General features: G+C 28.4%; 1 protein-coding gene across 1 annotated transcript in view; it reads right to left on the bottom strand.

Moving 5' to 3' along the window:
• Positions 1–27,790, bottom strand: part of LOC118197714 (uncharacterized) — a 232,343-nt gene that overhangs the window by 42,427 nt on the left and 162,126 nt on the right. Inside the window, exons 28-36 of the mRNA XM_085825691.1 lie at positions 22,842–22,950; positions 20,901–20,980; positions 20,404–20,534; positions 17,238–17,364; positions 10,821–11,211; positions 7,247–7,491; positions 4,601–4,825; positions 2,971–3,072; positions 2,719–2,834 (exon numbers count right to left, since the gene is read on the bottom strand). Coding sequence (XP_085681817.1) covers positions 2,719–2,834; positions 2,971–3,072; positions 4,601–4,825; positions 7,247–7,491; positions 10,821–11,211; positions 17,238–17,364; positions 20,404–20,534; positions 20,901–20,980; positions 22,842–22,950 — 1,526 coding nt within the window. The remainder of the gene's footprint in view (positions 1–2,718; positions 2,835–2,970; positions 3,073–4,600; positions 4,826–7,246; positions 7,492–10,820; positions 11,212–17,237; positions 17,365–20,403; positions 20,535–20,900; positions 20,981–22,841; positions 22,951–27,790) is intronic.

Here is a 27,790-nt window from a genome sequence, read left to right as displayed (position 1 = left end):
CAGCTTCTCATCACCAAATGCCATTGCAAAAAAATACCAAGTAACCTTTCAACATCAACATTCTCAAAGTTAATCAAGCTAAGTACCTTGACATCCCCTTAAATAATGCACTGACTTGGAATAGTCATGCAAGTGAAATTCTCAGCTACAACTATGATGTTTCTGCCTATGATGATAGAAACTCTGCCCTATCTCTAAAAGAAAAGCCCCATGTCTATAAAGCAGGGTTTCTTAAACTGGGGATCGCAGCACCTGCAGCAGGAGATCACCAAAAATTTTAGCAGTTTTGATATTTCCTTAACTTATTATAATAATTTTACACTTACCAAATATTTTTACACAATGTATCTAAAAATAGACAAAGACAATACAGACAAAGGAAAAACCAAAAACATTTCAATGCATTCTTATTATAATATAAATGTTCATTTTCCTTTCTTTGCAAGTGACGCTGTCATTTCGTCTGTTACTTGTTTAAAACTTTCACATTGTTATATGTCTTAAAATTAGAATTTAAAGTTAATGACCTAAAACTGCAATAGTATATTACAGTACAAGTGAAAATAATGACAGTTTCACTCACGTATTTGTTGGATTTGCACAATACTTATGGGTTCCCACAATATTTTGTAAATCTTGTGGGATCCTGGGGGTCACGAGAAATTTTCAGTGATAAAAAGGAGTCACGACTTAAAAAGGTTTAAGAAAGCCTGCTATAAAGCAATCATCCATTCAATCTTCCCTTACGTTTTTCCTACTTGGAACATCATTAGCAATAATAACTTGATAAATATTCAAACTCTACAAAACAAGATCCTTAAAATGATTACCAACACCCCCTATATCATCTGAAACAAAGACATTCATAAAGTTCTAAACATTGAAAATATTCATCCTGAGACAAAATAAATATTTCTGCACTAAAGCCATTATTCATGAGAAAGTGGATTACAAAGGCATTTTTCGCTATGAAATTCTTGAAGATAAATATAACCTGCATCTTTATGCCACTCATCTCAAGCATGGATAATTCTATTTTCCCTCCACCTTAAGCACCCTGCACAGATCAGGACCTTCCATATGCTTTCATCATCATCAACAGCAGTTATCATATCAGAGGATCAGGTGTTCGTGCCTCATCCAATGCTTATTTCAGAACACTGCTCTTTTCTGATCTCATTTTACTCATATTACATCACAGCTACCTGATTCCGCATCACATTTCTGTATTCTTTTGCATCACTGTATTAATTTCATATCAAGTTCTGTACAGTATTAGTTCACTTGTCCTTCTAATGTGTTCATATTATTTATTCAGGAAATTGTAACTGCATCTATTTCTATTATTTAATCAATAATTTTTATTATTTATTATTTAATCAATATTTTTTATTATTTCTTACTTATTATTTAATAAATACTTTCTATTATTTAATCAATAATTTTTATTACTTTGTCAGAACACACTGTCTATTCAATTATGAGCTTTGTCTGTACTCAGCATCTTTTTATATCATGACTTAGTATATCATTCTTCATGCAATGTTTTGTTTTACATGAAAATTTTCCAAAGTATATTTTTTAGTGTTTGCACAGTACTTCATGTTCCATTGAATCATGCAAAAGGTTCTAATACCCACAAACTTATTTAACCCAAAATCTTCAGTACTTATTCTTTCTTACATTATATCATGTTTTGTACATATTGCTTTTCTCTTTTATTTAAGCATTTTTATTGTCCCTCAGTTTTACTCTAGTACACTGCATTTTTTTTTTTTTTTTTGCATTGTATCTTTCATTGTACATATTGCACATATTTAATACTGCACATATCTAAATTACATTGTATCTTGTGTTGTACTTACTGCTCATCATTAATTCTCGTTTTATTTGCTTACTTGCATTCTCCACATTTTTGTTACTTCACATTTTATACTTCATGTTTTTCACGTTTTTCACTCATTGATTTTTATTCTATTTGCCATTATGCTCTCACCTACATCATCTCCATAGCTATGGTCTGCAGCATTCACGTCACAATATTATCATTATTTGTATTTTCATGAACCTGCGCTGTCATGTATCAAAATCTTTTGGCTAACTTACCATTGATCTTGCAAGAGCTCTATGCCAATCCAGCTGAATGCAAGGGTTCAACGCTTATATATTAACATATCATTACCTAAATTTGTTTCAAGCATTAAAAATAAAAATAAATTTTAAAAATGCAATAGTTTTTTATGTAGAATTAAATACTTGTGTAATATTCAATAAAATTTCTACTAGCTATTGCAAAAAAACTTACTGATGTGAAGATTAGATTTAGATTAACAATTGTTTTTTAAAAGATAAAGAATAAAATAATAAAATTTTATTTAATTAGCTTCTACTTCTTTCTTCAAGTAGCTTACTTTGAAATGCTAATAATAAGCATTTTAAATTAGCTGCACATTTTTCATAATTTTGACAAGCTCACAAAAGTTCAAAAATAAAATTCAGCAGGGATGCTATCAATATTAAATAACATTAGTAACAGAATTTTATCAGCTGGTATGATTTAGTTTAATTTATATGGCCAGCAGTCCAATAAAGTAATTATCAGCAATATTTCACATATTTTCAAAAACATATACAAAATCTGATATTAATTTTATTTAATAAATTAATAACTTATGTGGTAATTTTAATGCTAAAATTTAAGAATAACAAAACAAGTACCTTGGAGCAGACATCACGAAAACATCTATTGATCCCTTTTGAAGTATAGGACGCTTATCATCAGCAAGATGTCGAACTTCGGTTTCATCTTCTTCACCAGACAAAATAAAAAATACCTAAGAGGTAAAAGAAATGAAGAAAACTATAATAAATAAGTCCTGAATATAAAATCAATAATAGAAAGTCATGCTCTATATTTAAAACAAAGAATACAGTTATATGTTCTGTTAAATTTAAGATTTTAAAGCTCACCTTTGATTTAGTTCCTGCATTTCTCTGATGACCAGTAAACACTAGCATTTCATAAATATATTTATCACCAGGTTCATTATCAGGTAATGGTGTTGCTCCTAGCTATAAAAAGATAAATAAATATAACATTGCATTTTAAAACTCTTAAATTAAATTTTAATATCTTGATTATACTGCAACATACCATTTGCTAGTTCTTTTATACTATAATGTTCTCTAAAGTTTAATTATGAAATCATTTTAACAATCTAGCCCAATATTTCAGTAAATTACTATTTGCTAGTGAAGAAGAAATTTAGTATTTCCTATAAGAAATCATAGAAAATAATTTAGAATAATTTAAAAAGAAAATTACCATATTTTGAGAATCTTTTTAAAAATTAATAAACGAATATTTTTGCTGAATTCACAAAGCTGAGTTTGCTGTTTGCGTATATTTTTATTTATTTTATTCAACATGTTTTTGGGACCAAGCAATAGAAATATTCTTGAGCCTTTTGCTGCATTTATATTATTAACAACCAAATAAAAGTTATGATAATTTTTAAGTGAGTTTTTCTCTGCATGTCCTCCTTATAAAAACAAGAAAAAGAAGAAAAAATCTTTTACTTAATGTCAACTATTTCTAGTTTAAGCAAAATTTGAAATTAGTGTTCAATAAAAAATAAATTTAAGAATAAATTCTAAAAACACATCTACATTCATTGAGAAAGTGCTGATAAAAAAAGTAACGTCATTAAAATTCTTGAATCTTCAAATTTGTTTTCATAACATAATAATATTAACAATGATAAAAAGTATTTAAGTAATAGCTAAATTTTTTTACATTTTTCTAAAATCTTTTTAATATTTCAGTCAACATGGTGCGTCTGTGGCATACTATATCTAATTAAAAGGTGTGCTATGTGATAGGAGAAAATTAAATGTGATGACTGAAAGGTTAAATCAAAATAAGCATGGAGTAGAAAAAATTATTCCAAGAGTTAATACAGATAACATTATATATGGAATGCTAAATTTCTATATAATATTTAAAGTGAGGATGTCAGGATCAGCATGAGTTGATACAGATAATTAGGCAGTAGTCAACTGATATGGCAACAACTGCATTTCTACCATGATTCAAAAGATTTAAATGATGAAGATTAAAGTTTTTGAATCTGCTGGCTTGTCTGGTATGTTGGTAAAAGGAGATGTCTGCAATAACATTGAGCAAACATTTGAATACCAAAGAAAGCATGGATGTATGTAACTGTCTATCTCCATTTCTTGCAGGTATAAAATCAGTCACCCAATGTGATGTACCCTGGCTTACATCCTAGGTAAGGAGATGGCTAAATGGATAATAGGTTCATCATTTGCTGATGAATGTTTAGTTATCAAGTTTTTAACTGTTGTATTTTTAAAAAAGTAAAAGAAAAAATAAGATAAAAGCAGAGTTTTGAATTTCGGAGTCTTTTTAAGATTTGTGCTATGTGATGATTTGAATAGTTCATCCCTAATAAAAATTAATTTGTTTTACAATGGAATAAATAGTCTACAGCAAAATAAAAGAAACAGGTGAAGAGAACATTCACATAATTTAGAAAACTAAAACAATTAAATTACTGAAAAAATTAATTTGTAATACCTTCATCAGGTCTTTCCTATCCTTCCACCTTGCATATATGAGGAGTAGAATAAATACAGAGAAAAGGGTGATAACTGTAGCATATATTGCAATATTTTGCTCAATTTTAGCATGTGAAAATACATAGCTGAAATCAATTTCATTGGGAGTCACAAAAAATCCACTTCCAAAAGATGTGAGATGATTGCATTCACAGCATGTGGCATTAGAAGTGCTTTGTATAACCTATATAAATTTAAATTTTTATTATTGTTTTACCACAGACATACATTTGTTACTCTCTTCAATAAACAACATTTTGAAAAATATAGGAATTTGATATTTGAACAAATCTAAAGAATATAATTTTTAAAAAATAAATATGAATATTTTATATAAATTTATATAGACAAAGTAACAAAATTAATGAATATGAATATGCTAAATTTTGATTTTGAAAGATTATACAGCTAATACTTCAGTACTTCATATCTTCACGTCTTTTATTAAATTAAAACAATTTCAGATAAAATCAATATAAGATAAGCAAGCTTCTCTGCTAGTCTAAATAGTTCCTTTTTACTCCAAACAAAGTCTTCAATTTAAATAGAGTATCTGTTTGTGCATTGTTTCATGCAAATAAAGTTAATATTTTTGTGAATTGAAGATAATTTAGCTAAAATTTTATTGCAATAGAAAATATATTAACCTAAATCTTAAATCCAATAAAATATTTGCTTAGCATAAAAAATGCAAATATAAATCTTTTAGTGATGTACAAGATAAAAACTACAGAACAAACTACCAAATTGCTTTTCTGCCTTGAAAAAACTTAAGGTCTGATAATGATTTTTAATTCTGAAGATTCAGCTAAAACAACAATTAAAAATTCCCAAATCTGAAATTCATATTACATACACAAAATAATAAGCTTCCAAATTTTATAAATGGCACTAAACTGAAAGCATTTTCTAAATGGACAGAAAATAAATGTTTCCAAAACTATGAATCTAATCACCAGCATATGATTTAACTTAAGTATTTAAACAGACTCAAAATAATTATTTTCTGTATTAATTGCATGAAAGCAATGTTAGATGTAATTAATTATATAGCAAACATTTAGTATTCACATAATCATTTAACCGCTATATATGCAACAAAAATATATATATTTGTATTTTTTGTATTTTACTTTGTAGTGATTTTTTGCTGTGAATTTGTATGTTTTTTTTTTTTTTTTTTTTTTTTTTTTTGATAAGAACAACCACTTTGTTAAATAAAAATATGAGATGCTTTGTTTTTCAGCTGATGTATGGCTTTCAACAAACATACTCAAGTGCTGCTCCCACAATGATATTATAATGATGGCAATTTAGTTGCTGAAGCTTGCTCATAATTTCAGTGCAACTACAAAACTTCAACAATTTTCAATTATTTGAGTGCTTTTGATTTAGTTTTTTTGGTACACAATGAATGTTCTGAAATTAAAATTAAGGATTTATGGTAATGTATAGAATGCTTTGCATGAAAATGCTGGATGCATAATTTAAATAAATGTCATTCTCTTCTTTATTTTAATTTATTTATTTTTAACTAGAGATTATTTATTCAGGAAATCAGCTGAAACTTCTGCAATAGTAAAAGTTTCAAAAGTAGATTCATTATGCAGAGCTTGCAAGCATTTCATTTGAAAGCATTTGATGCTATCATCTTGATTTTAATGCATGAATTTCTTTTTCTATGTGTCCCATTTATCTCTGAACTGCACAAAACCACATTAACTTGAATTTAGAGGTAAAATGAAAGAGTCTCTGCTTGCATGACAAAACGAGATGATATCTGATTAAAAAAAGAAATGGAAAAATGAAAGGGTATCATCTGAAGAGAGTGATTAAACTGAAGAAGTATCTGGTTAAACAGAATAGCAAAATGAAAGGGCCTTGAATGTGAGTGGCAAATTGAAAGGATAACCCATCAGAAAAGTTCATAATAAGACATTATTTCAACAGACTGAGATAACAGAAAAGTTGTTCTAAGACACAAATGTAAAAAGCAGTTAGTTATTTGAGAAATGTTCAGAATTTTTTTATTATAATGAAAAATGGCACCAAACTGATAAAAATGTTGGCTCAAGTTTCCAATAGATATTTTAAGAACTTTTATGAGAAAATATTCTTATACTGTTTCATATAACAACATAATAATACATATCTAATACAATATTTCATAAATAACATAATAATCTTTACAACATAATAAAAATTATAAAAAAGACATGGCATAAAAACTGCATTCAAAATTTATCCAGAATAATGAAAACCCAAAATAATTATTAAACATAAATAAAACTTTAACAATGTATAACAAAACATACAAAGAATATAAATTTTTGAAGAATTTTTATCTTTATTTTTTTCATAAATTTATGAAGAATTTGTATTCCAAAATAGCATTTCTTCAGAATTTAAATAATTTTATATCGAATTAAAAATTTAAATGCATTTTGCAATATAACCAGCAAACTTCCTGAAAACTGAACTACAAACATCATGCACAGAAATTCATACATTTATATTATTTTATTGAAAATACTTCCTCCTCATGCAGAGTAAAATGAAAAGCATTTACTCCAAAGCAGATAATAAGAAATATTTTGAAGCTTACTTTACATCCATTTGTACTCCACTTTTCAGCTTCCTCATCAAAAAAGTAACATCCACTTGTAGTAATTTTAATTGAGTAATTGGTGCTAAACTGATTTGTCATATTTACAACTGACAAATTGTATTTTCCTGGATTATCCAAAAAGAGTTTCATATTTGTATTGTTGGCTAGATGACCAACTGCCACAGACAAATTTTTTGCCCCTTCAGTTATAATGTCCGAGCCAATGAAAAGACTATGTACCCCTATAAATAATAATAATAAAAAAGCAATTAATCTAAAAAAAAAATCTGACCCAATGACTGCAAGGTCTACCCCGCCAAAAAAAAATTCTGGCTGAATACTTTCTGATATCCACAGTCTCATTTAACCCCAGAGAGAAGTGAAATATAACAGACATATTTTCGAGTACACATGCAACAGATCATACTACACACACATAATAGAGATACATGCATATTAGAGACATGTTTGAGTACAATGCATTATATTTGACTACCATTACAAAATAGTATCTACGGCTTTTAAAATGTAAATATCAGCAATTTAGATATTTTTTCATGATAAAATTTTAAGTTTCTTATATAATACTTTGTTTTGTTATTAATTATGAATAGAACAGCACTTGTCAGTTGCTAAGATAGCCAAATATTCTCCATTAATTCACAAAAATCACTAATTACTTGGAGAATATCTATTCACAAAAATCCCTAATTACTTTCTGGTTATCCAAGCATAATCAGAAAGTACACCTGGCTCCTTAATTAATTATGTCCAAAAATTCAGTCTGAGGAAAATCTCCTGATAAAAAAACTTTCTATGAGAAATTAATTTATATTTACTCAACATCTATGACATCAACATTTTTATGAGAAATTTATATGAAAACCATGAAAAAAAAAAAAAAAAAAAACTGTGAAATTAGCTTCAGCAAGAGAGAATTAAATATGATATGAAACATTTATTAATCAGTACATTTAAGTACAGAGGAAATCATTCATCTGCATCTAATATGTAATGATTATAAAAAATTCATAAAAACATTTACATAATTTATTTTTAATTTAAAAATTAAAAAAATTTAGAGAAATTCACAAGCCCCCCCCCCAAAAAAAATGATTTTCACATGCCTATATTAATTTTTTTATATATATGAAATAGGAAAGAGGAAACAGTTGGATAAAAGTAAATAGAATTAACATTTGCATGATTAAAATGCAACAAAATGATACGTTAAGTATTAAATACATAAGTATTTCTAAAAGACACCAGAAATAAACAGAAAAGGAAAGTTAATACTAGCATGTTTTAACATATTAATTGAAAGAAACAGGAAACAAAAACTACTGATATTCAACATACTGCAAACATATCTCAAAAATTAAATATTTATAAAGTAATTAACTTACTGCAGTTAACACAGGAGCTACAATGACACATATCTAAAAAAAAGCCTACTAAACCACATATTTTAAATACTAAATTATACTAACTTCAATACTGCAAGATAATCAAATTGAATTATAATAATATTTTGGCTAAAATGAATAATAATAATAATAAAGAAAAGATCTGTAAAAAATTCTTCTTGCAAGTATCAAATAATAAAGATTTAAATATACATTTTTCTAATACGAAAATCTAAGCAAATGTATCATTTGAGAAAGAGTATCATTTTATCCAATTAATTTCTGAAAGATGTAGTTAGAGCATGAGTGTAACAAATGAAAAGCATTAATGAATAAACTACCATAATTTCCACACTATTATTTACTTTAAAGAGGCCTACACTCCAATAAAATTATATAATAATTAACATTCCCAAAATTTAATGAGATATCTGTATTAATGAGATCTCCTGTATCTTGAGTCTTGCCTATTCTTATTGCTGTCCACTACTACTCCATAATCCTCAAATTATTTAATACTATCAGAACTGTTGTCTAAGTCATCTACTATAGTTTGCCAGTCACATCACCCTTGTTGTCTGCATCTTCATCACTGCTCAGTCAGTCTTCTTGCATGTAACCATCTTCAGAACTGTCATGAGCATTAGATACCCCATTTTCTTGAAACTTTTCACTATTATTGCTTCAAGAGTCCATGAGTACAATTAGTCGAACAAAAACAGTTACTATGCAGGCGAATCCATTTGGAAATTTAGAAAAACTCACTTTCTGAACATCTTAAGGATGGGAGAAATTATGTGAATACTTAAAAAAATTTCAGCAGAAAAAAATAAATAAATAAAATAAAAATTTCAGCTACTTTGTGATAAAGCTGAAGGGATAAGAAAAATACATGAGTAAATATGTATAATCGCATAATACTAACAGAAGTTAATAATTTACATATTTGTGCTCAAAAGGTAACTCTCAGTCACCATTCAGTGTCATCCGTTAACTCAAGAGATCATAGTAAAAATGACTTCAAAAAATAGAAAATTTGAATCTGCAGACTGGTTATAAGCTGATTATTAAGAATTCATTTTAATCTTAGAATACTAAAGGCTGAAAAATAAATCACATTGTTACTTTCTTCAAGGTCCCAACAAAATGAAGGCCGATTCTGTTCTGCACCACTTGAACAGGGCAGCAAACATATATGATACCAAGGAACAGATGAATGGACTGAAAAATAACTGACATATGCTTCCAGCCTATCAAATGCAACTGTGTCCTGAATAAATGCATATTAGGATTTCAAAATGCATGTGTATAATGGGACCACACATTTTTCAAGGAATTGGAAAAATAAGATAATAGCATATATTCAATCATTTCTGCAATACTATGTCACTTATAGTCAAGAATTTTTTTAAGAATGCAAAGCCACCATATGTAAGACGGATTTACCTCGGTCCTCCAAAACTGAGATGTTACATGGAAACATTTTAACTTTCCACAAATCAGAAAATCTAGTTTTCCAGCTAGCAAAAATGATGATTGCTCTGCAATTAAAAAAGTACATCATTGGCTGATTTTCTTGAAACAAATTACAGATAGTGCAGCTGTGCACAACTGAATAAAGGAATATTTTTAAGTGCTGTTGTTACATATCATAATCCTAAGCTCTAATGAAAGATGCACCTACATCTAATGCTCACATGGTTGTTTTGATCTCAGATGTTTATATTTTTGATGGAAGATTATCCATCTTACAATCACAATGGAATATTAAACAATTTTAATTTCTTCCCTCCTCTGAAAGAACATTTTGGTAGCCAGAGATTTCTGGATACTAAGAATATCAAAAAAGTTGTGACATAGCAGCTCAGCAATGAAACCCTGCATTTTACAGGATGGGCATTGAAATACTTGCTCCATATTTATACAAATGCCTCAAAATTAGGGTAAAATAAGGTGTAAAATGGTAACATAAGATATCCATTAGAAAGCCTGCAGTATGAGAAATTATGTTAAAATGTATTTTACTTTAGTGATACAAATTTTATACCGTGTGCAGTATATTTCTAATTTCTGTATTAAGATAAGATTAAAAACAAGGAAGAAATGTTAAAAGGAATAAAAAAGAGCAATATGAACTTACAAGATCATTAAAAGAAAAGCATTACCTTTTTCAGATGGTATATCTTGTATCTGTAAAATTTCATCATAATCCAGAAGTGATGGCTGTGCACCATATTTATAAAGAACCACCAGAGGTGCATCAGAATTATCAGGCTTAATATAGACACTAACACTAATTCCAAAAGATTCTATAAGTATAGTATGATACACCAAGATATCATCATATCTTGAAAACTTGGGAATTATATATTCCATTTCCTTTTTATCACTACTGGAAACCGGAATGCATATTACAAATGGATCTTTAGTATTGTTTACTGGAATAGTAGAATTTCCTTCTCGGGGTGTGATCTCAATTTGTATAACATTAGAGTTTTCACTCAAATTTTGTGAATTAGCCACATAAGATTCCAGAGGTTGTGTCCAGCGAACAGACTGAAAGTTATAAAGAAAAAGAAAATTAGCACAAATACAAAACAGTTAAAAAATGAATGCAGAGAAAGTGGACGACACAAAATAATAAATAGAATGTTAGTTAAGCAAAAAAAATCTATTAAAAGAAACAACTGTTTTAAATAGCATAGTAACGATAAAAACAGTTTATAGCAACAGCTGAGCAGTGTAATCAATGTAATGTATTTTATATATTTTTCTTATTAATTTTGCCTGTTCAGTATTTAATAACAAATCACTGATTTTACCAATAGATATTCACTGAAATATATAATATACATAATAACTAAAACTTGTTTTAAAAATCTAACAATTATGTAAATGTCACCCACACACATCAATAATAATTAAATTAGCTTCAGAAACATTCATGAAAAATTTTATGGAGTCAACTGAAATGCCCAGTATGCTTTAAAATGCAGTATGCTTAAATAGTAAGGGAACAGTAAGTATGCTTTTTAAAAATTTACAGAGGATTAGAATTATGAGGAGAAGCATATGACAGTAGGAGTCACATGTAAAATGAATGCAAAAGTGTCCAACAAAGAATAATTAATTTAAATCTGCATGCAATTCATATAACTTGTTTATCACATTCATTTAATTTCTTAATTTGTAGAGATATTAGGATTTTTTGAAAGCAAGAGACTTGAAAAATGAGCAAACCCCTTCGCTGGGAATCAAACCACGGACCTCTGGAATACGTGCCTAGCATGCAGAACACACCATGAACGCATGCCAAGAAAGCGAGAGAAATGCCTTATAAATTAATGATGATATTCGTATTAGAACATGCTGCAAAGACTTTTTTTAGAAATACTATATTTTCTGCTGTAATGAAAGTATGGAAAACATGGGAAAATATTTAGTGTTTAATGTGAAAGAAAGGGAAAAAAAGGGAAAAAAAGCCATTTAAAAAATTCATTATGAAAGACATCTTTTTTTTTAAAATATTATCTTGTTTACAGCATTGCTTAAAATTAATAGCATTAATGAACCATTGAAGACAAATATACACATGATAGAACTAGTAGTTCAATAAATAAAATATGAAATGAAATACTAAATTTATGATCACAATCTGACAAATGTTTAGATGAATCAAAGAATGCAGCACAAAGCATGAGCCTTTCAGAGAATTTCCCTGAGAAATGAATTAGGGAAGAGGAAATTATTTTCTGAGTTGGCTAAAGATTAACTATGAGAATCTGTAAAAAATGGCACATTTTTTTAAATAACATAATAATCTTCTGATGTAGTTATTTATACAAATAGGAGATAAATTCAAAACCTACCTAACATTATTTGCAAGTTTAAATTAATAAACCTCAGTTTCAGTGGCCAATATTTAGCCATAAATTTATATAAAATATCACAGCTATTTATATCTAAATCCTAATTATTAAATCATATTTAATGGGGTAGTTAAATTTTATGAGTATTTTTAGATTTAACTTTTTAGATTTCTCCTTTTTATTTTTTAGATCACATGTTTTTCCTTTTGAGTTCTTTCTTTCTTTTTTTTTAATTCAAGTAGTTTTGGATATAAGTATACTATTCCAGAGGGCAGATAATAATAATAATAAATATATTACAGCCTGCTTTACCTCTCATTGGGCACTACAGGTTGGTCCAAATCCTCCTGGTCAGTGCATTAGCAACCCTCAGTTGAACAATCAACTTTCCTTTATTTAAATTAACTACATTACAATTTGTATATCCTTCTGTTGGGTGTTGCAACTTACAGTACTTTTGTTGTTGTTAGTAATACAATCAAACTGGTTAGTAATAAAAAGTTAAAAAAAAAAAAAAAAAAAAAAAAAAAAAAAAAAAAAAAAAAAAAAAACCTATTTTCAAATATATACATGAGAGGCTTGCTGCCTCTACAATCATCAGATTGATTATTTGACACAGTCAGTTTGATATCAGATTTTGTTAACTTGATATAACATAATCATGTGAGCCGTTTTTTGCCCATAACAATAGCACAAGAGTTCTTTGTAGCCTCTGATGTTAAGAGGCTGACTATGAGAAGCCTGTAGAATGCTTGTCATCCTTCAGTCCATGATGTAGTGGATGGGTGGCCTGGATACCACAAATACATCTGACTTCCTGTCTGAAGGGTAAAGTATTTGAGAAACTTCCCATGGTTAGTATAAGTCTGCAGTAGGTAGAAATCTGTCTTAAGCCTCTTTATTGTGACTCTGGAAAACAGAGAGTGAGTGAACCTTCCAGTATCTCCATTACCCCTGCTGTCTTGCCAAAGAGTATAGTAGGCATCATGAATCATGTTTTTCACAACTACATCTGAATATGGAACGTCCATATCCGTGGCAATACATGAGGTGGCATTCTTCACTAGAGTGTCTGCTCTTTCATAATCCTGCAGACCTTGCATCCAGTTGATTGACAGTATCTTTAAGTTAGCCAAGTTACTGATAATCTTCTTGAGTGACGATAGGTGAAGCCTTTCTTATTAAGTTCTTGTAGAATGCTCATGCTGTCCATAAAGAAGGAAATATGGTTGTAAATTTGGCTACCCGCCCATAGTGCCGCCTTCCTGTGTGCCAGTGATTTGGCCTGGAAAACAGACAAGTAGTTGCTAAGCCTGTACTTGTCTGTATGTAGTTCCACAGGAGAGATAATTGAATTTTCAGTAATTACAATGTATTCCATGAATTTGCTTTCATTAAGTAAGAAAAAGTAAACTTTTAAGTCATGCAGTTTCTTCACACACTTCTTTCCAATAAAAATTAAATAAGCCTTGTCGATATTCTGCTTTTCTAGTTGGTGCATCTATTGTTCCAATAGCTGAATTACTAATCAGCAACTTCAATATCAATAATTCTAATCCACATTATGTTTTGTATGTGCTATTATTTTAATTGTCATGTTACTATCTACATATATTTGTTTTTAAAGAACAAGTATTTTTTTAAATACTAAGATTCTTTATACATTCTGATGCTTTAATTTTATCTTTTGCATTTATTTAAAGAAAAAAATTAAAGATAACTTAACTTAAAACTGCATCTAGTTGTCAGAATCTTAGAGCTGGCACTGCCTAAGAATATTTCACACTGCATGTAACTCTGTGATAGTATAGAATATGATCATGTGATTTACATTAAGCCATCTTGTTTGCTTTGCAGTTATGGTTCTCAACATTTTTTGCTACATGCACCCTTTTTTACCACTGGTAGATGATCATCCACCTCTTCTTTCCAAAACTCGAAAAATAAATATATATTTATTTAAATTTACATTAGTATTTTTAATGTGTTTTATAAATTAAACAACAAAAAGTATACAAAATGTTGATAAATACCAAAGTTTGAATAAAAATAGTTTTTTATATTCATAAATAAAACTAAATACTCAAGAGGTAATTAAAAGCCTGACTGCATTACCCCCTGAAACTATGTAATTTACCCCTGGTTGAGAACCCCTGCTTTACAGCAATGGCCAATATTTATTTGTTGCAAAGAAATTTGAGCAAATTACCTGCCCATATTCATAATGCTTCACATCATGATGGCAAAGAGGTATTCCAACAAAATAATGCAATATGTCATCAGGTGTATTAACTGATTAATCAATTAAAGCATGGAGCATTAATGTTATTTCACTAAGATTGGGTTGGATTCTTTGAAATATAGTAAAGCAAATAAGAGTTAGCTGCTTAAAGGAAAAGATGCCTTTGTGGAGACCTTTTTATGGGGACTGGCTTTTATTCATGTTACAAACTGGAAAAACCATGCAAACTTCCATGCAGCCAGCATATTCACTTGGATTTGAATTTAAGTCAAATTACCAGTTTTCAGCAATCTTACCATTCAGTTGCTATGGTTAGTTTTCTTTTTTTTCTTTAATGCGATGCCTTCATGGAAGGCTTTTCTAAAAAATAGTTTTCTATTAAGGTATACATCTTGAATTTACTTTATACATGAGGAAAATAAATTGGCTTGTATTTACATTCCAATGCAACTAGTTAGGATTTAAACTCAGGTAAAACTACCAATGTTCAGCAGTCTTAACTACTTGGCCACTGCTAAGCCTATCACTAGTCTAGATTTCTAAGAAGTGAATCAAAATACATTGCACTGGCAATATGATTTGATGTTCACAATTTTCTGATTCAAACTTGTTGGAACATTTGAGAGATACAATGCAAACTAGCCTATGGTTCATGAATCCATTACCTGATGAGAAAAAAAAAAAAAAAAAAAAAAAAATTCTGTGCTGCAGAATTAATGGACAGCTTGCATACAAAAACACTAGTAACTTGTTGAGCCCATGCCTTGATATATGGCTAACTTTTGAAGACTTAAAACGAATTGCCTATTATTATGTACTTGGCCAATAACTTTTAATATTTCAATGTATTTTGAGCATAGTATTAATGCCTATAATCTTCTTTTGTAATCAGATTATTTCAAACTTTTTAACTAGATTTCATCATGTGATCAGTAACTACAAATATAATTATAAAGCTTCCTTTCCTGCTATGCATATGAGGCAAGCATCTCATAAATAGATTTAAAATAGTAAGCAGCAATAACAGATGCCCCACTAAAATTATTTCCATTGCATATGACACAAAGAAAACAAAAGAATAACAGATCTGTTATACATATGACCCAAATAACATTAACACCATTAATACAGCTTTTAACTATTATCATAACTTTTGAAATGAAGTCACTGAATACTGTTAAAAGAGTTTTAATATTAAATTAAGAAGTTTCTATTACTTAAATCTTGAGAAAGTGAAGAAAGATCATAAGATTGCTAGAATGTTAAAAGCAATATAGCTTCTGAATTTTGACATTTAATAACATTTTTTAAATCCATATGCATTGTTTGAAAGCTGTAAAATAACCATGCAGATATTAAACTAAAAGCTATGTTAATTAGATTTCTGAACTTAATCAAATGATGACAAGTGAAAATTTGTATCACTTTAATACTGGACGAAAAAAAATTACTACTGGAAGAGAAGTAAAAAACAGATGAATCACATCAATTTCAATGACATTCTTCAGTATCTTCTTAAACATTTTCAGGTGTCAATTAGCTCTCCAGTAACTACTGTTATTTTACTTGAAAATAAAACATCCTCAAATATAAGACTGTCCTTAGATTTTAAAATAAACTCTAAGAAAAAATAAAAATATAGGTGAATATTTATTTCGTCTTGCTAAACTCTATGAAAGAGAATCTCAGCTTTTTTCTCCTCCTTCCTTCAGAATTTCCTTAAACTGACAGCACCATCAGATATGAGCCAAGGACACTGTTAGCAATACATTGTTACCTATTTGTTTTCACACATATCAGTGACCAATATAGCAAATTCAGACCTAAATTGAAACCGCTCAGATGGACTTTAAAATTACATATGTGATTTTTAGTATTTAAACATCAATTATACTGAATAGTATGATAATTAAAATTTTCTGCTCATTTTGAAATTTCATTTATCAAAATAACTGATTATAAGATTTAAAAAATTTTTAAAACAAAACTATAGCAAAAACAATTTTTTTTTCTAGTAAATATGGTATTCCCTATTCTATATTTCTGTTGTTAAGCAATAATATAAAAATAATTTTTGTTGTGATGAAAACCTAAAAAATTAGTTATGTTTTACTGACTTTCTCAGTAAAAGGTGCGAGTATTATAATTTACATATATATATATATATATATATATATATATATATATATATAAAACTAATAACTTTTTGTAACTGAATGGGAGGGAAAAAGGCCACATCTAGCAGCAAAATCTAACTAGAATTAATATCTAGAATCTATATAAAAGGTTTTAATTAGTTTTTTAAATATTATTTATATATTTATTAGAAAGCAAAAATCTATTCATTTTCAATGGAAATATAGAAATTATTAGAGACAATTAAGAATGACCAAAAGATAGAACATTTCACTAGTAATTTAACTTGTGTTTAAAACTGATTGAATCTTGGAAAGGGGAAAAAATGCATTTACTTGTATTCCAATAGCAAAATCATTCTGATTACAGTTTTCAATTTCTAAGGCTTCACATATGTTTGGAAGAATAAATGAAGATTCTCCTTGCTGAATTACTTCACCAGATAAATTTGAGGCATAATTTCTAAAAACATGAATTTAAAAAAAAAAAAAAAAATAAGGTCTCTGAATGTATAGGAAAATAAAAATCTGTTCAACATACTTATTAATATTTTTACAGTGTATTCAACATAAACAACTTCTTCAATTTCACTATAATTTTTCAGATACACAAACATTTATTTAAATAAATGCCTCAAAATATAAAATATTCTTGTTTAATTCACTGATATGATACGTATCATTAACAAAGGTTGATAGTTGTTTTAAATGAAATCAAAATAAGGGCAAGAACTGAATACTATAATTTTCTAAATTTAAGCATACATAGTAAATCTTAAGAATTTAGTGAATATTAAAGCTAAATAGCAACTATAATTTCTTAGGAGAAAAATGATTTAAGAAATAAAAGGGATTAAATACTTTCTGTTACGGATTTCATTTTCCTGCAGCATTTCTTCAAAAATTATTAAAATGTTACTGTAATGAAATATGCAGTTAAGTATAAGAATGGATTCTCATAAAAGTAAGACAAACTGTATTTGTTAGTCCAAAATTTAATTGTGCACAAATAAAAGAATGACAAGATATGAATTATTATAATGTATACTGAGTTTGCAAATTAAACAGTAGTTTTTAAGAGACGACAACATGAAGCATTGAAAAGTGTTGTTATAACTAACAAATTAAGACTTGGATCTCACCTAGCAACAGACTGCAACTCAGAACCTAAATTTAATCTTGCAGTAATTGTGTATCCTGATCAGAAAATTGTTAAATAACCATCTTGTAAGAGTGTTGTTAGAACATTCCTACTATTATGACCAGTATACTAACTACCTAAGAGACACTAAAGAATATGGGCAATACACTGATCAGTCACTTATTTAAAGATTATATTTAGGATCCTTTCTGTGGAAATTATGCAGGTTTTCTCAGGCTCAAGGAGTTAAGTATGGTACAAGAAGAAAAACAGAATTTCAAAAGAATTATTTCTTTGTTATGCTAAGATAAATAAAAGATAATTTTATATCATGAGTTGTTTTAGTAAACTGTCCCATATATTAAAATAAAATACAGCAATTATAGAATAAAATGAATTGGTATTGTAGATTTACTAGAATCCAATAATCATGCTTTAACAATAATTCCTTTTTACAGCATTTTTGGTAACACAAAGGAAAAAAGCCCAGGCAAGAAAACAAAGATCTTTATGAGTATGTTCTGGTACCCTAGTCACTGTCTCATATACACAAGCAGCATTACTAATAACATACCATTGTAACAAATTATTTTAGAAAGGAAAGTAAAATACCTTTCTCTGGAAAAAAGCTATAACTATTGATGGCAGATTGAAAATATTAAATTTAATGGAAATTTCAACAATAAAAAACTTATTAACTTAACAACAACAGATTTCACAAAACTGTCCAAGTAGTATCATTTTTATGCAGTCATGAAATCTGCTATCACTTGGTAGTGGTTTATTACACCACTAATTTGTTTATTAAATAATAAATAACAAGAAATAAATGAATTATTGGACCAATTTTTTCAGATAATTGGTTTGGTAATTGGTATTGGTTCTGCCAATTGATTTAGGCACTACCGATTTGTAATATCATCCCAGCCTTTGCTCTAGCAATCTTTTTTAGCAATTAATTTTTTTTTTTTTTTTTGGTGTGTGTGTGTGTGTGTGTTTTTGTCTATTCAAACAAAAATCACAAGACTCCTGATGTTAGTAATTACCTTATCCTATGTTAATAAACACTACACACAGTATATATAAGTGCTGTCACTTGGTAAATATTACTTTTTAAAAAATATAATGCTTTGTTTTTTTTAATGACCAAGGTATTATCTTAAGGAATAGAAGGTCACAAAAGCAAACAATAAATAATATGAGCAAATAAATACTGTTTAAAAACTAGTACTTATTTTAAAAATAAAAAAAAAAGTCTTATTATTCAGAGGGTTAAATCCTGAAACATAATGTGTTTTCCTAAAAACAAGACCTAATCAAAAAACAAGCCCTAGCACAACTTCTCATGATGCTTGTAATATAAGATCTATACTTAAATCAAGCTACCATCTATACTTAAATCAAGCTGCCAAAATCAAGCTTTTGTTAAGATCGTCAAACAGATTTATGGCCAAATTACCAGCTGAAGTACAGACTCAATACGTGTATGTATTTGACACTAAATAGATGTTGTCAATATTCATATTCAATTCTTCATAACTCAATATGTAACCCAATATAACAGATGTACTTCATTATAATCATGTGAAATAAACTAACAACTTGGTTTAGTAAGAGATTTAAACAGAATAACCATTGCTTCCTAAAATGATGAGTATAAAAATCAGCTATTGTATCAGATACAGGAAAGGAATAATGGAGAACTTCTAGGGTAAGAAGGTATGAAAAAGAGAAGTTAGATATCAGAAAATAGCAATCAGAATACAATGATCTGCAAGAGGTTATGATTTAGATGAAGAATTCATGGGATGAAAGCACTGATAGCTGTATTATCAATGTATTACTAGCTGACTACAGAGACAAAAAGTATATTGTTAGACATAAGATTAGGGCCAATTCTATAGGAAATGAAGTCATAAGAAAATCAGGCTAAATGAAATTTGGAGTTTTATGACAAGGTAAAAAAAAAAAAAAAAAAAAAAAAAAAAAAAAAAAGACGATGATGATATGATTGTATTTGAATAAATGCAAAACTTTTTTAAGGAATAAATAAATAAATGTAGATTCTTCAATATATGAATAAATGTTGATAATTGTAAATACTAAATGCTGTACATGAACAAATACGACATCCCCTAAAATAAGCCCTAATCCACCTTTGGGATTTCTTATTTTGGGTAAAACGTTGAAGAAACACAGTAACCTTTCTTCAGCAATTAAGTATTAAAAATTCAGAGACAGAATTCAGCCTTAATTAGATCAACAAAACAGATTAATCAACTAATGAAATAACTGCTATTTCAATTATTCCACTGGTTAGATGGAAATGGAATGTTTGTGCAAGAATTAAATAGATATTACTTTATAAATGTCATCTGAAATCCATTTCTAGATTCCGTGAAGAAAGGTTCAGGGGAGACCATTAATTCTTCCATGCAGTTCTGCTGAATATTTGAAATCATGTCTTTCATTTTAATAATCATTTCTTTTGCCTTAAAAGAAGAAGGAAAATAGATCTTAGATACTATTATAAACAATAGTTTAGGAAAATATTAAACTTAAATGCAAGACAATTTTAACAATAGTTCCTTTTTTATAATTTAAAACCTATTTGGATTTTGGTTAATTTTGCATTTAAGGAAACCAAATGAACTAAGAGTGGATGTAGCAAAAAAATTAAAAGAAAGCAAAGGAACAGAGAAAGATATAGAAGCTGAAATTTTTATAAAAGTTCAAAAACTTCAACAGCATCTTTTGATTGCCCACAAATTTGTATCACAAACTAATAAAACTCACTTCATTTAATGCTTAAAATTCTAATGTTTAAATGCAAAAAGAAATTTTATTATAAAACTTACATCTTCTTGATTACTATCTTTTGCAGCATCGACAGCTCTAGTTTTAAGGCGTTCAGACACTTCTTTATGACTTCCCTCAACTATGAAAATATTACAAAAAATGAACAAATTTGCAAATAAAATAGTTTTGATTATACAAATGAGGTGATTAACTACAAAATTGTGAAGAAAAATGTCTTGCGTAACTTCTCTCATGAGTTTGAAAGACTTAACAATTTTACAAAGCAGCAGCATCTACCTTTCTGTAAAACACAATATAATACGGAACTGCTTTTAATTTAACTAAGGTTAGTGAAATAAAAATTTTAAATTTATTTTATAAGGTATTTCTCTCGCCTTCTTGGTGTGGTGGTCTGCACACTGGACACGTATTCCAGAGGTCCGTGGTTGGATTCCCAGCGAAGGCGTAGCTAATTTTTCATCTTTCCTGCTTTAAAAAATAACCTAATGACTCTACTGTGGTGCCTGAAATAAAAGGGTGTTGGATGATAATTCTTCTCACCCAGGATTTGGCAATTGGGTCCACCTAAAAATCCAGTCATCGTTTAAAAGGGGGAGTATATAAGGTATTTCTCTAGCCTTTATTGCATACCTTCATGGTGTGGTGGTCCATACGCTGGACGTGTATTCCAGAGGTCCGTTGTTCGATTCCCGGTGAATGCACTGCTAATTTTTCATCTTTCCTGCTTTAAAAAATAACCTAATGACTCTACACCTTTATATATTGCACCTATTTCGAGATTTTATTTATGCTTTGTTTGATTTTATGAACTTTAAGTAATCAAGATGTATAGCTTAAATCCTGATGTGAAATAAAAAATACTCTCTTTAGAAAGTCTTCAAAAAAAAGGAAGTTATATGACCCCTACAGAGGAAAATTTCCTGTTAACAAAATACTCATTATTTTTAAATAATATAAATCACTAAATTATAAAAATTATGGTTTAGTGAGTCAGAAAGAAAAAGTTTGTCATCCTCATAAAAAATTCCTAGATATATTCCACATTGGAATGACTTGTTTTTACACTCTGAATGTAATTACACATGTGTGATCATAAATTTGGAGAATATTTAGAAAACCTTATTTTTCACTGATTATTTTTTTAATTAATTATTTAAATTTTATGTTAAATTATTATTAATTAAATTTATTAAATTTGTAGCCAGCCCTTAAAAAGTTTTTAATAAACATATTTTTTGAATTCTGCTTATGAAGTTATGGCATATGTTACTTTTAATTAAAGCATAATAAGCCAATTAATTTACTGGAAATTTTGCTTTATAAAGAGCATATACAATATTTAAATAGTTTCTACAGAATTATTTACTATATTTCAAGAAATTTAAATTAGAAGTACAAATTGGAAATGGCAGTTTTTTAGGAAATAAAAATATTTAAAATTTATGGTGTAATAGATACACTTGCATAATAAACATTATAAACCTTTATTGTAATAATATTGTATACTTCTTACTTAATAACAAATTAATCTTAAGTATATAGATAGTTTCTTCTTAATTATAAAATAATATTTAAAAGCTTAATTTAAAAAAAAAATATTTGCAAAATCAAAAGCACTTTAACTATGCTATCTTCCGCTTATTATTACTATTTTACTACAGATAGAAATCAGGACAATAACAAATATTCATTCCTAATTCTTAGAAGGAGTATTCTGAAAATAATATATATAATATTTTATCATTCAATTTAAAAAAAAGAAATGGAAATCAAAATTACAGTTTCTGAAGAAAATCCAAAGAATTAAAAACTTAAAAGTATGCAATGAATGTTACATTATAAAGTAAACAAATGGCAAAATTTTAAAGAGGAAAAAATACTATCATTAACCATAGTCGCATGATAAATAAGAAAAAATTATAATTAGAAATGAATACAAAATCAAAAAGTTCATAATATGAATAGGAAATTATTATTACCATAATAAATAAAATAATTTGGTTCAGTTGCATTATAATCCAGCTCTTGTTCAGCCCTCTTAATTTCAGCAGGTAAAAAATGTCCTGCTATATTTGATTCAGCCAGAGACTAGAAAATAAATATACAAATTTTAAAAATAGAAGAATATATTTCAACTTGCATTAAAATTTAATAGATAAAATCGTAACATACCGTTCCGTAAAGAAGTCATGAGCAAAAATGCTGCATTTTATTTAAATCAATATAAAATAAATTTTAAATCGATTATTTTCATTTTTAAGTGCTAATAAAGATTAGTTTTAAATTGACACTTTGAATAAAAAATATTGATTTTGCAGAACTTATTCTTTTTAATCTCATTATTTCTTTTAGATATATTAATGTCTTGGAAAAATCCTATAATATAAACTTGCAGTATAGTGTTAATCTACTGGAGGGGATACACAAACTGAGTTTGTAATTTTTGGTAATAAAGCTTATGAGAAATGCTTATGAAAATTTTATTAATATAAATGCAAATATGTTTACTATTCTTAATTACTGGAAATTTCAGCCCCATTTCTTCATATTAAATAATGAAGAAGCTGTATGTATGTATATATGCATGCACATATGTACTTATATTCCTCACACTGTGGGAAAAAAGTAGAACCTACAGCCATCAAAGTTTGAACCTGCATTGACCTCTGCTCAGACATGTGCACCTTGAAGCCCAAATTTTGAATTTCAAATTTGCTTTTCCGTTATTTCATGTTTTATACGAGCTTAACAAAATTCTGAATACCAAATTCAGAGATTTAGAAGGAAGGTGTTGCCACTTGGCAAAGCATATCATATTTATTTTTCAAATTTAGTCAGAAAATTCTGTGATTTAAAATAAAGATGTTCCCACTTGGCGAAGTGCAAGGTATTTGTCTTGCAAATTTAATCAATAAATTCAGCTATTTACAAGAAATGTTTTGCCACTGTCTGAAATAATACGTTTTTTATATTCCACATGCAAGTGTTTTGCCAAGTGTAAAATATTTAATTTTTCTCTCAGACTTAATCTGGCTGTTACTGATTAACAAACTAACTTGATTTAAAAGCAATAAATGCAGTTTTTCATCTATTTTATTCTTAATTACTAACTGCATCCATGAAACTAAACTAGAGGGACTCATAAAAATCATTGTATATATATATTTTTTTTAATAGAAACTAGTTTAGATAGACATGCAAGTGGCTAGTTTTATAAAAAGAAAATAGTCAAAAATATGAAATAATGATAGTATTACTTTTTTATAAAGTATTGAATACTAGAATAATATTACTAATTATAAAAATTAGAATAATTCATTTTTGTAATAAAATTTTACCAATAAACTATTTTTATTCACTACATTTAAACTGTATTTTCTTAAATGTATTTTTAGTGACATAATTTCCTGATGATGCTATAAAAATATGGATGGTTGACTTGCCAGATGAAATCAGAAACAAAGGCAAACTTGAATTGAATCAGATCAGGTGAACAATTCAATTTACCTCTATTTTATAAATACACATTTGCATATATGTGCTGTGACATTCAGATATCTTTGGTTTCTCAGATTTGAAATGTAACTGACACAGAAAGAAAACCAGTTTTTTTCAGAATAAAAAAAGGCAGTGTTTAAAAATGTTACTGATTTTTTCAAAAAATAAAGCAATAAATAAAACAAAAGTAATATTTGGATTTTCTGAGAACGATTTATTAAATAACCAATTAGAAATGGAACAGTACATAATGGTTATGTTTCTTTAAGATGCAAAAAGAAATACAGTCAACTACCAATTAACCAGGGGCAGATTAAATAGACCCTGCCTTAAAAAAAAAAAAAAAAAAAAAAAAAAAAAAACATTGTTTGTTTATTGCAAAATAAGGAGAAAATTCCTCTTCTTCTTCAACAGCTCGACAGCCCTGGGTGAGCCCTGGCCTTCTACAAAAGTCTTCTCCAGACATCTCTACTTTTGGCAACTGTTTTCCAGTTTTTTTTACTTTTAAAATATTAAGATCTTTCTCAAAACAATCAATCCATCTCAGCGGGAGTTTGCACTGAGGTCTATTTCCCATGGGCTTTGCCAGAAAGATTTTCTTGCAGCAACGATCTTCATTCATTCTAGCCAGATGGCCAGCTCAAAAATTTCCAGAGCTTCCTCATCACGTAAAGTCAATGCCCAAGTCTCTGATGCAGGGCATAAAAGCATGTATTTGCAGCAATGATTCTTTTACATATTTCTGGGGCCAACACATTTTTATTATTTATCTCTGTTCCCAAATAATAAATCCCCTGTAAATCCATTAACTTTTCCAAATTTAGAATTCCCAATTTCTAAGTGACTAAGCTGTAAGTCAGACTTAAAGCAAGGTAAATATTTAGTTTTATTTTCGTTTACAAATAAATTAATTCTTTTAGAACTTTGTTCTAATGCCATAAATGCCTGTTTGAGATCCAGTGCAGTTTGAGCAATAATGCCAATGTCATTAGCATAAGGCAATATTTGAACTGAGTAAAAATATTTCCTCTAATGCTGACCTTTGAGTCTCTAATAATTTTTTTGAGTGCTATGTTAAACAGGAGGCATGACAATGCATCTCCCTGTTGCACTCCATTTTTTACCTCAAGCCCTGTATGTCTACTTACTTGAATTATGGTTTCTTTGAGTCAAGGCTACAAGTGCAACAAGTTTTTCTGGAATTTTCAATACATGCATAGCTTTTATGAGGAATTCTCTGTTAATACAATCATATGCTGTTCTAAAATCTATAAAAAGATTGTGAGTCTCGATTCCAAATTCTCTTCATTTTCCAAGAATCTGTTTTAAGTTGAAAATTTGCTGTTATTGATCATCCCTTCCTAAATCCACATTAATTGTCGCCTATCAAGTTATCAACAAATGGCAAAAGTCCGTCAAAAAGAATAGTAAGTAGGCAGAATTTTATAGGATGTGCAAAGAAGACTGATTCCTCTATTACTACAGTCTAGGACATCAGCATTTTTGTGTATCATGCAAATGGTACTAAGTTTCCATTCAGTTGGGAGTATCTCTTCCAAATGTTGAATTAATTCCTTTATAAGCTGTACACAGTTAGGTTCCACAACTTTTAAAAGATCTGACGGTATATTGTTAGGTCCAGGAGATTTATTGTTTTTTAGTTTTTTTATAGTATTATTCACTTCTATCAATAAAGGGGGGACCAATAAGCTCTAAATTTCTGATTGTTGATCCACTAACTTTTGAAGGCAGGTCAGAATTCAGCAGCTCATTCAGGTGCTCCCTCCATCTTTGAAGAATGTCACTTTATATAGAAAGAAATATTGCTATCTTTCCCTCTGCTCATTGTAGTTGTTGGCTTGAAACTTCTTCATAGATGATTAATCTCATGAAAGAAAGCTCTGCTTTCCCCTACTCTACTAAGATGTTCAACATCCTTTAAGATATTTTCATGGAAGTTCTTCTTCTTAATATGGTGGATCTTTTTTTTTCCCCTTTTTCTGCACATTAAGGAGAAAATTACTATATTAAAAAAAGTAACCTAAAACACAGCTATCTATGGAAAACACATTAAGGGGAAAAAATGCATGGGATAACAGCAGGAATAGGTGCTTCCTATTCCTACATGTCCACAATATACGAATGCATCTAATTCTGGATCTATATAACTTTAAAAGCAGTTAAAGCATATAAGCTTTAAAAGTAGTGACTGTGATTTTTAACTGCAATCCAATACAAATTAAGCACAATTTTCCATTCTTTCATTTTATGCCTCTCAGAAGAAATGATCAAAAGATAATTGAATGATTCTTAACATTTGACAGTGTGATCAAATCAATAAGAACTGTAAAATTTTATTAATTAACTAGCCGCTATGCCGCCAGCCTTCGTCTGGCTTTTAAACGTACCGGAAAAATGCCTAAAAGACACACCTGGGACCAATGGCCGCGTGAGTTCTTCCAACTTTTTTCTCTTTGTTAAGATTCCAACCCTTCCTTGCATACGGCTCTGACGTATCTCCAGAAAAACATATACATCTTGAATTTTTAGCAAACTGATTGCATGAGATGTGCATTAAACATCTGTTAAAGCATAATTTATATCCCCCTTCTTAACCACCACAACTACATAAAAAAATTATATAAAAATTCTACAATAAAATTAAAATTTTTTAAACAGTTTCTTACTCGATAGTTTGAATGATTCTTTTTCTGAAATATTGAAATATTATGATACTTCAGGAATCGTCTGAGAAAATGTGTCAGCAGTCACATCGCAGCCATTTAACTTGTAAAGCAAAGTCTTTGAGCTTCGTTTCAGGCAGAGGATGATTTTAAGCAAGCATTTTATAAAGTGTTTCTTACTCGATAGTTTCAATGATTCTTTTTCTGAAATTTTGAAATGTTATGATACTTTAGGTAATCTTCCGAGAAAATGTGCAAAATCTTAAGAACTCAAATGGTCTAAATGAGGTTAAAAACTTTGTTTCCTAAAAAAATCACTCAAAACTTTTCAATATCTTAAAAACAGTGAAATGAGAAATAAATAACATAAAAGAATACAAAAACAAAATATTCTGAAAAGCAAAATATAATTAATGATATTTTATCTTATATTTTCAAGAGAAAGAAATTACAATGAAATAAGCTATATCCCTTAATACAAATATTAATTATCCTAATAAAAAAATTAACCAACTTTCTGTTGAAGAAAAAAAATCATGCAAAACTTTTCAATATCTTACAAACAGTGAAATAAGCAAAAAATAACATGAAACTCAAAAAACAAAAAATTTCGTGCAGAATTTTACTCTGCAGAACAACTTTATCAAAAAAAAATTTTTTTTAAATGTATTATATATATAAAAAAATGACAATGAAATATGCCAATCTCTTAAAAACAGTGACATAAGAAAAACAATGAAAAATTG

This window comes from Stegodyphus dumicola, chromosome 10, assembly GCF_044657685.1.
Source record: "Stegodyphus dumicola isolate Sdum_Otavi_A_Nest chromosome 10, ASM4465768v1".
Lineage (NCBI taxonomy): Eukaryota > Metazoa > Arthropoda > Arachnida > Araneae > Eresidae > Stegodyphus > Stegodyphus dumicola.
Note: the sequence above shows the minus strand (reverse complement) of the source record. Positions and strands in the feature narration are given on the sequence as shown.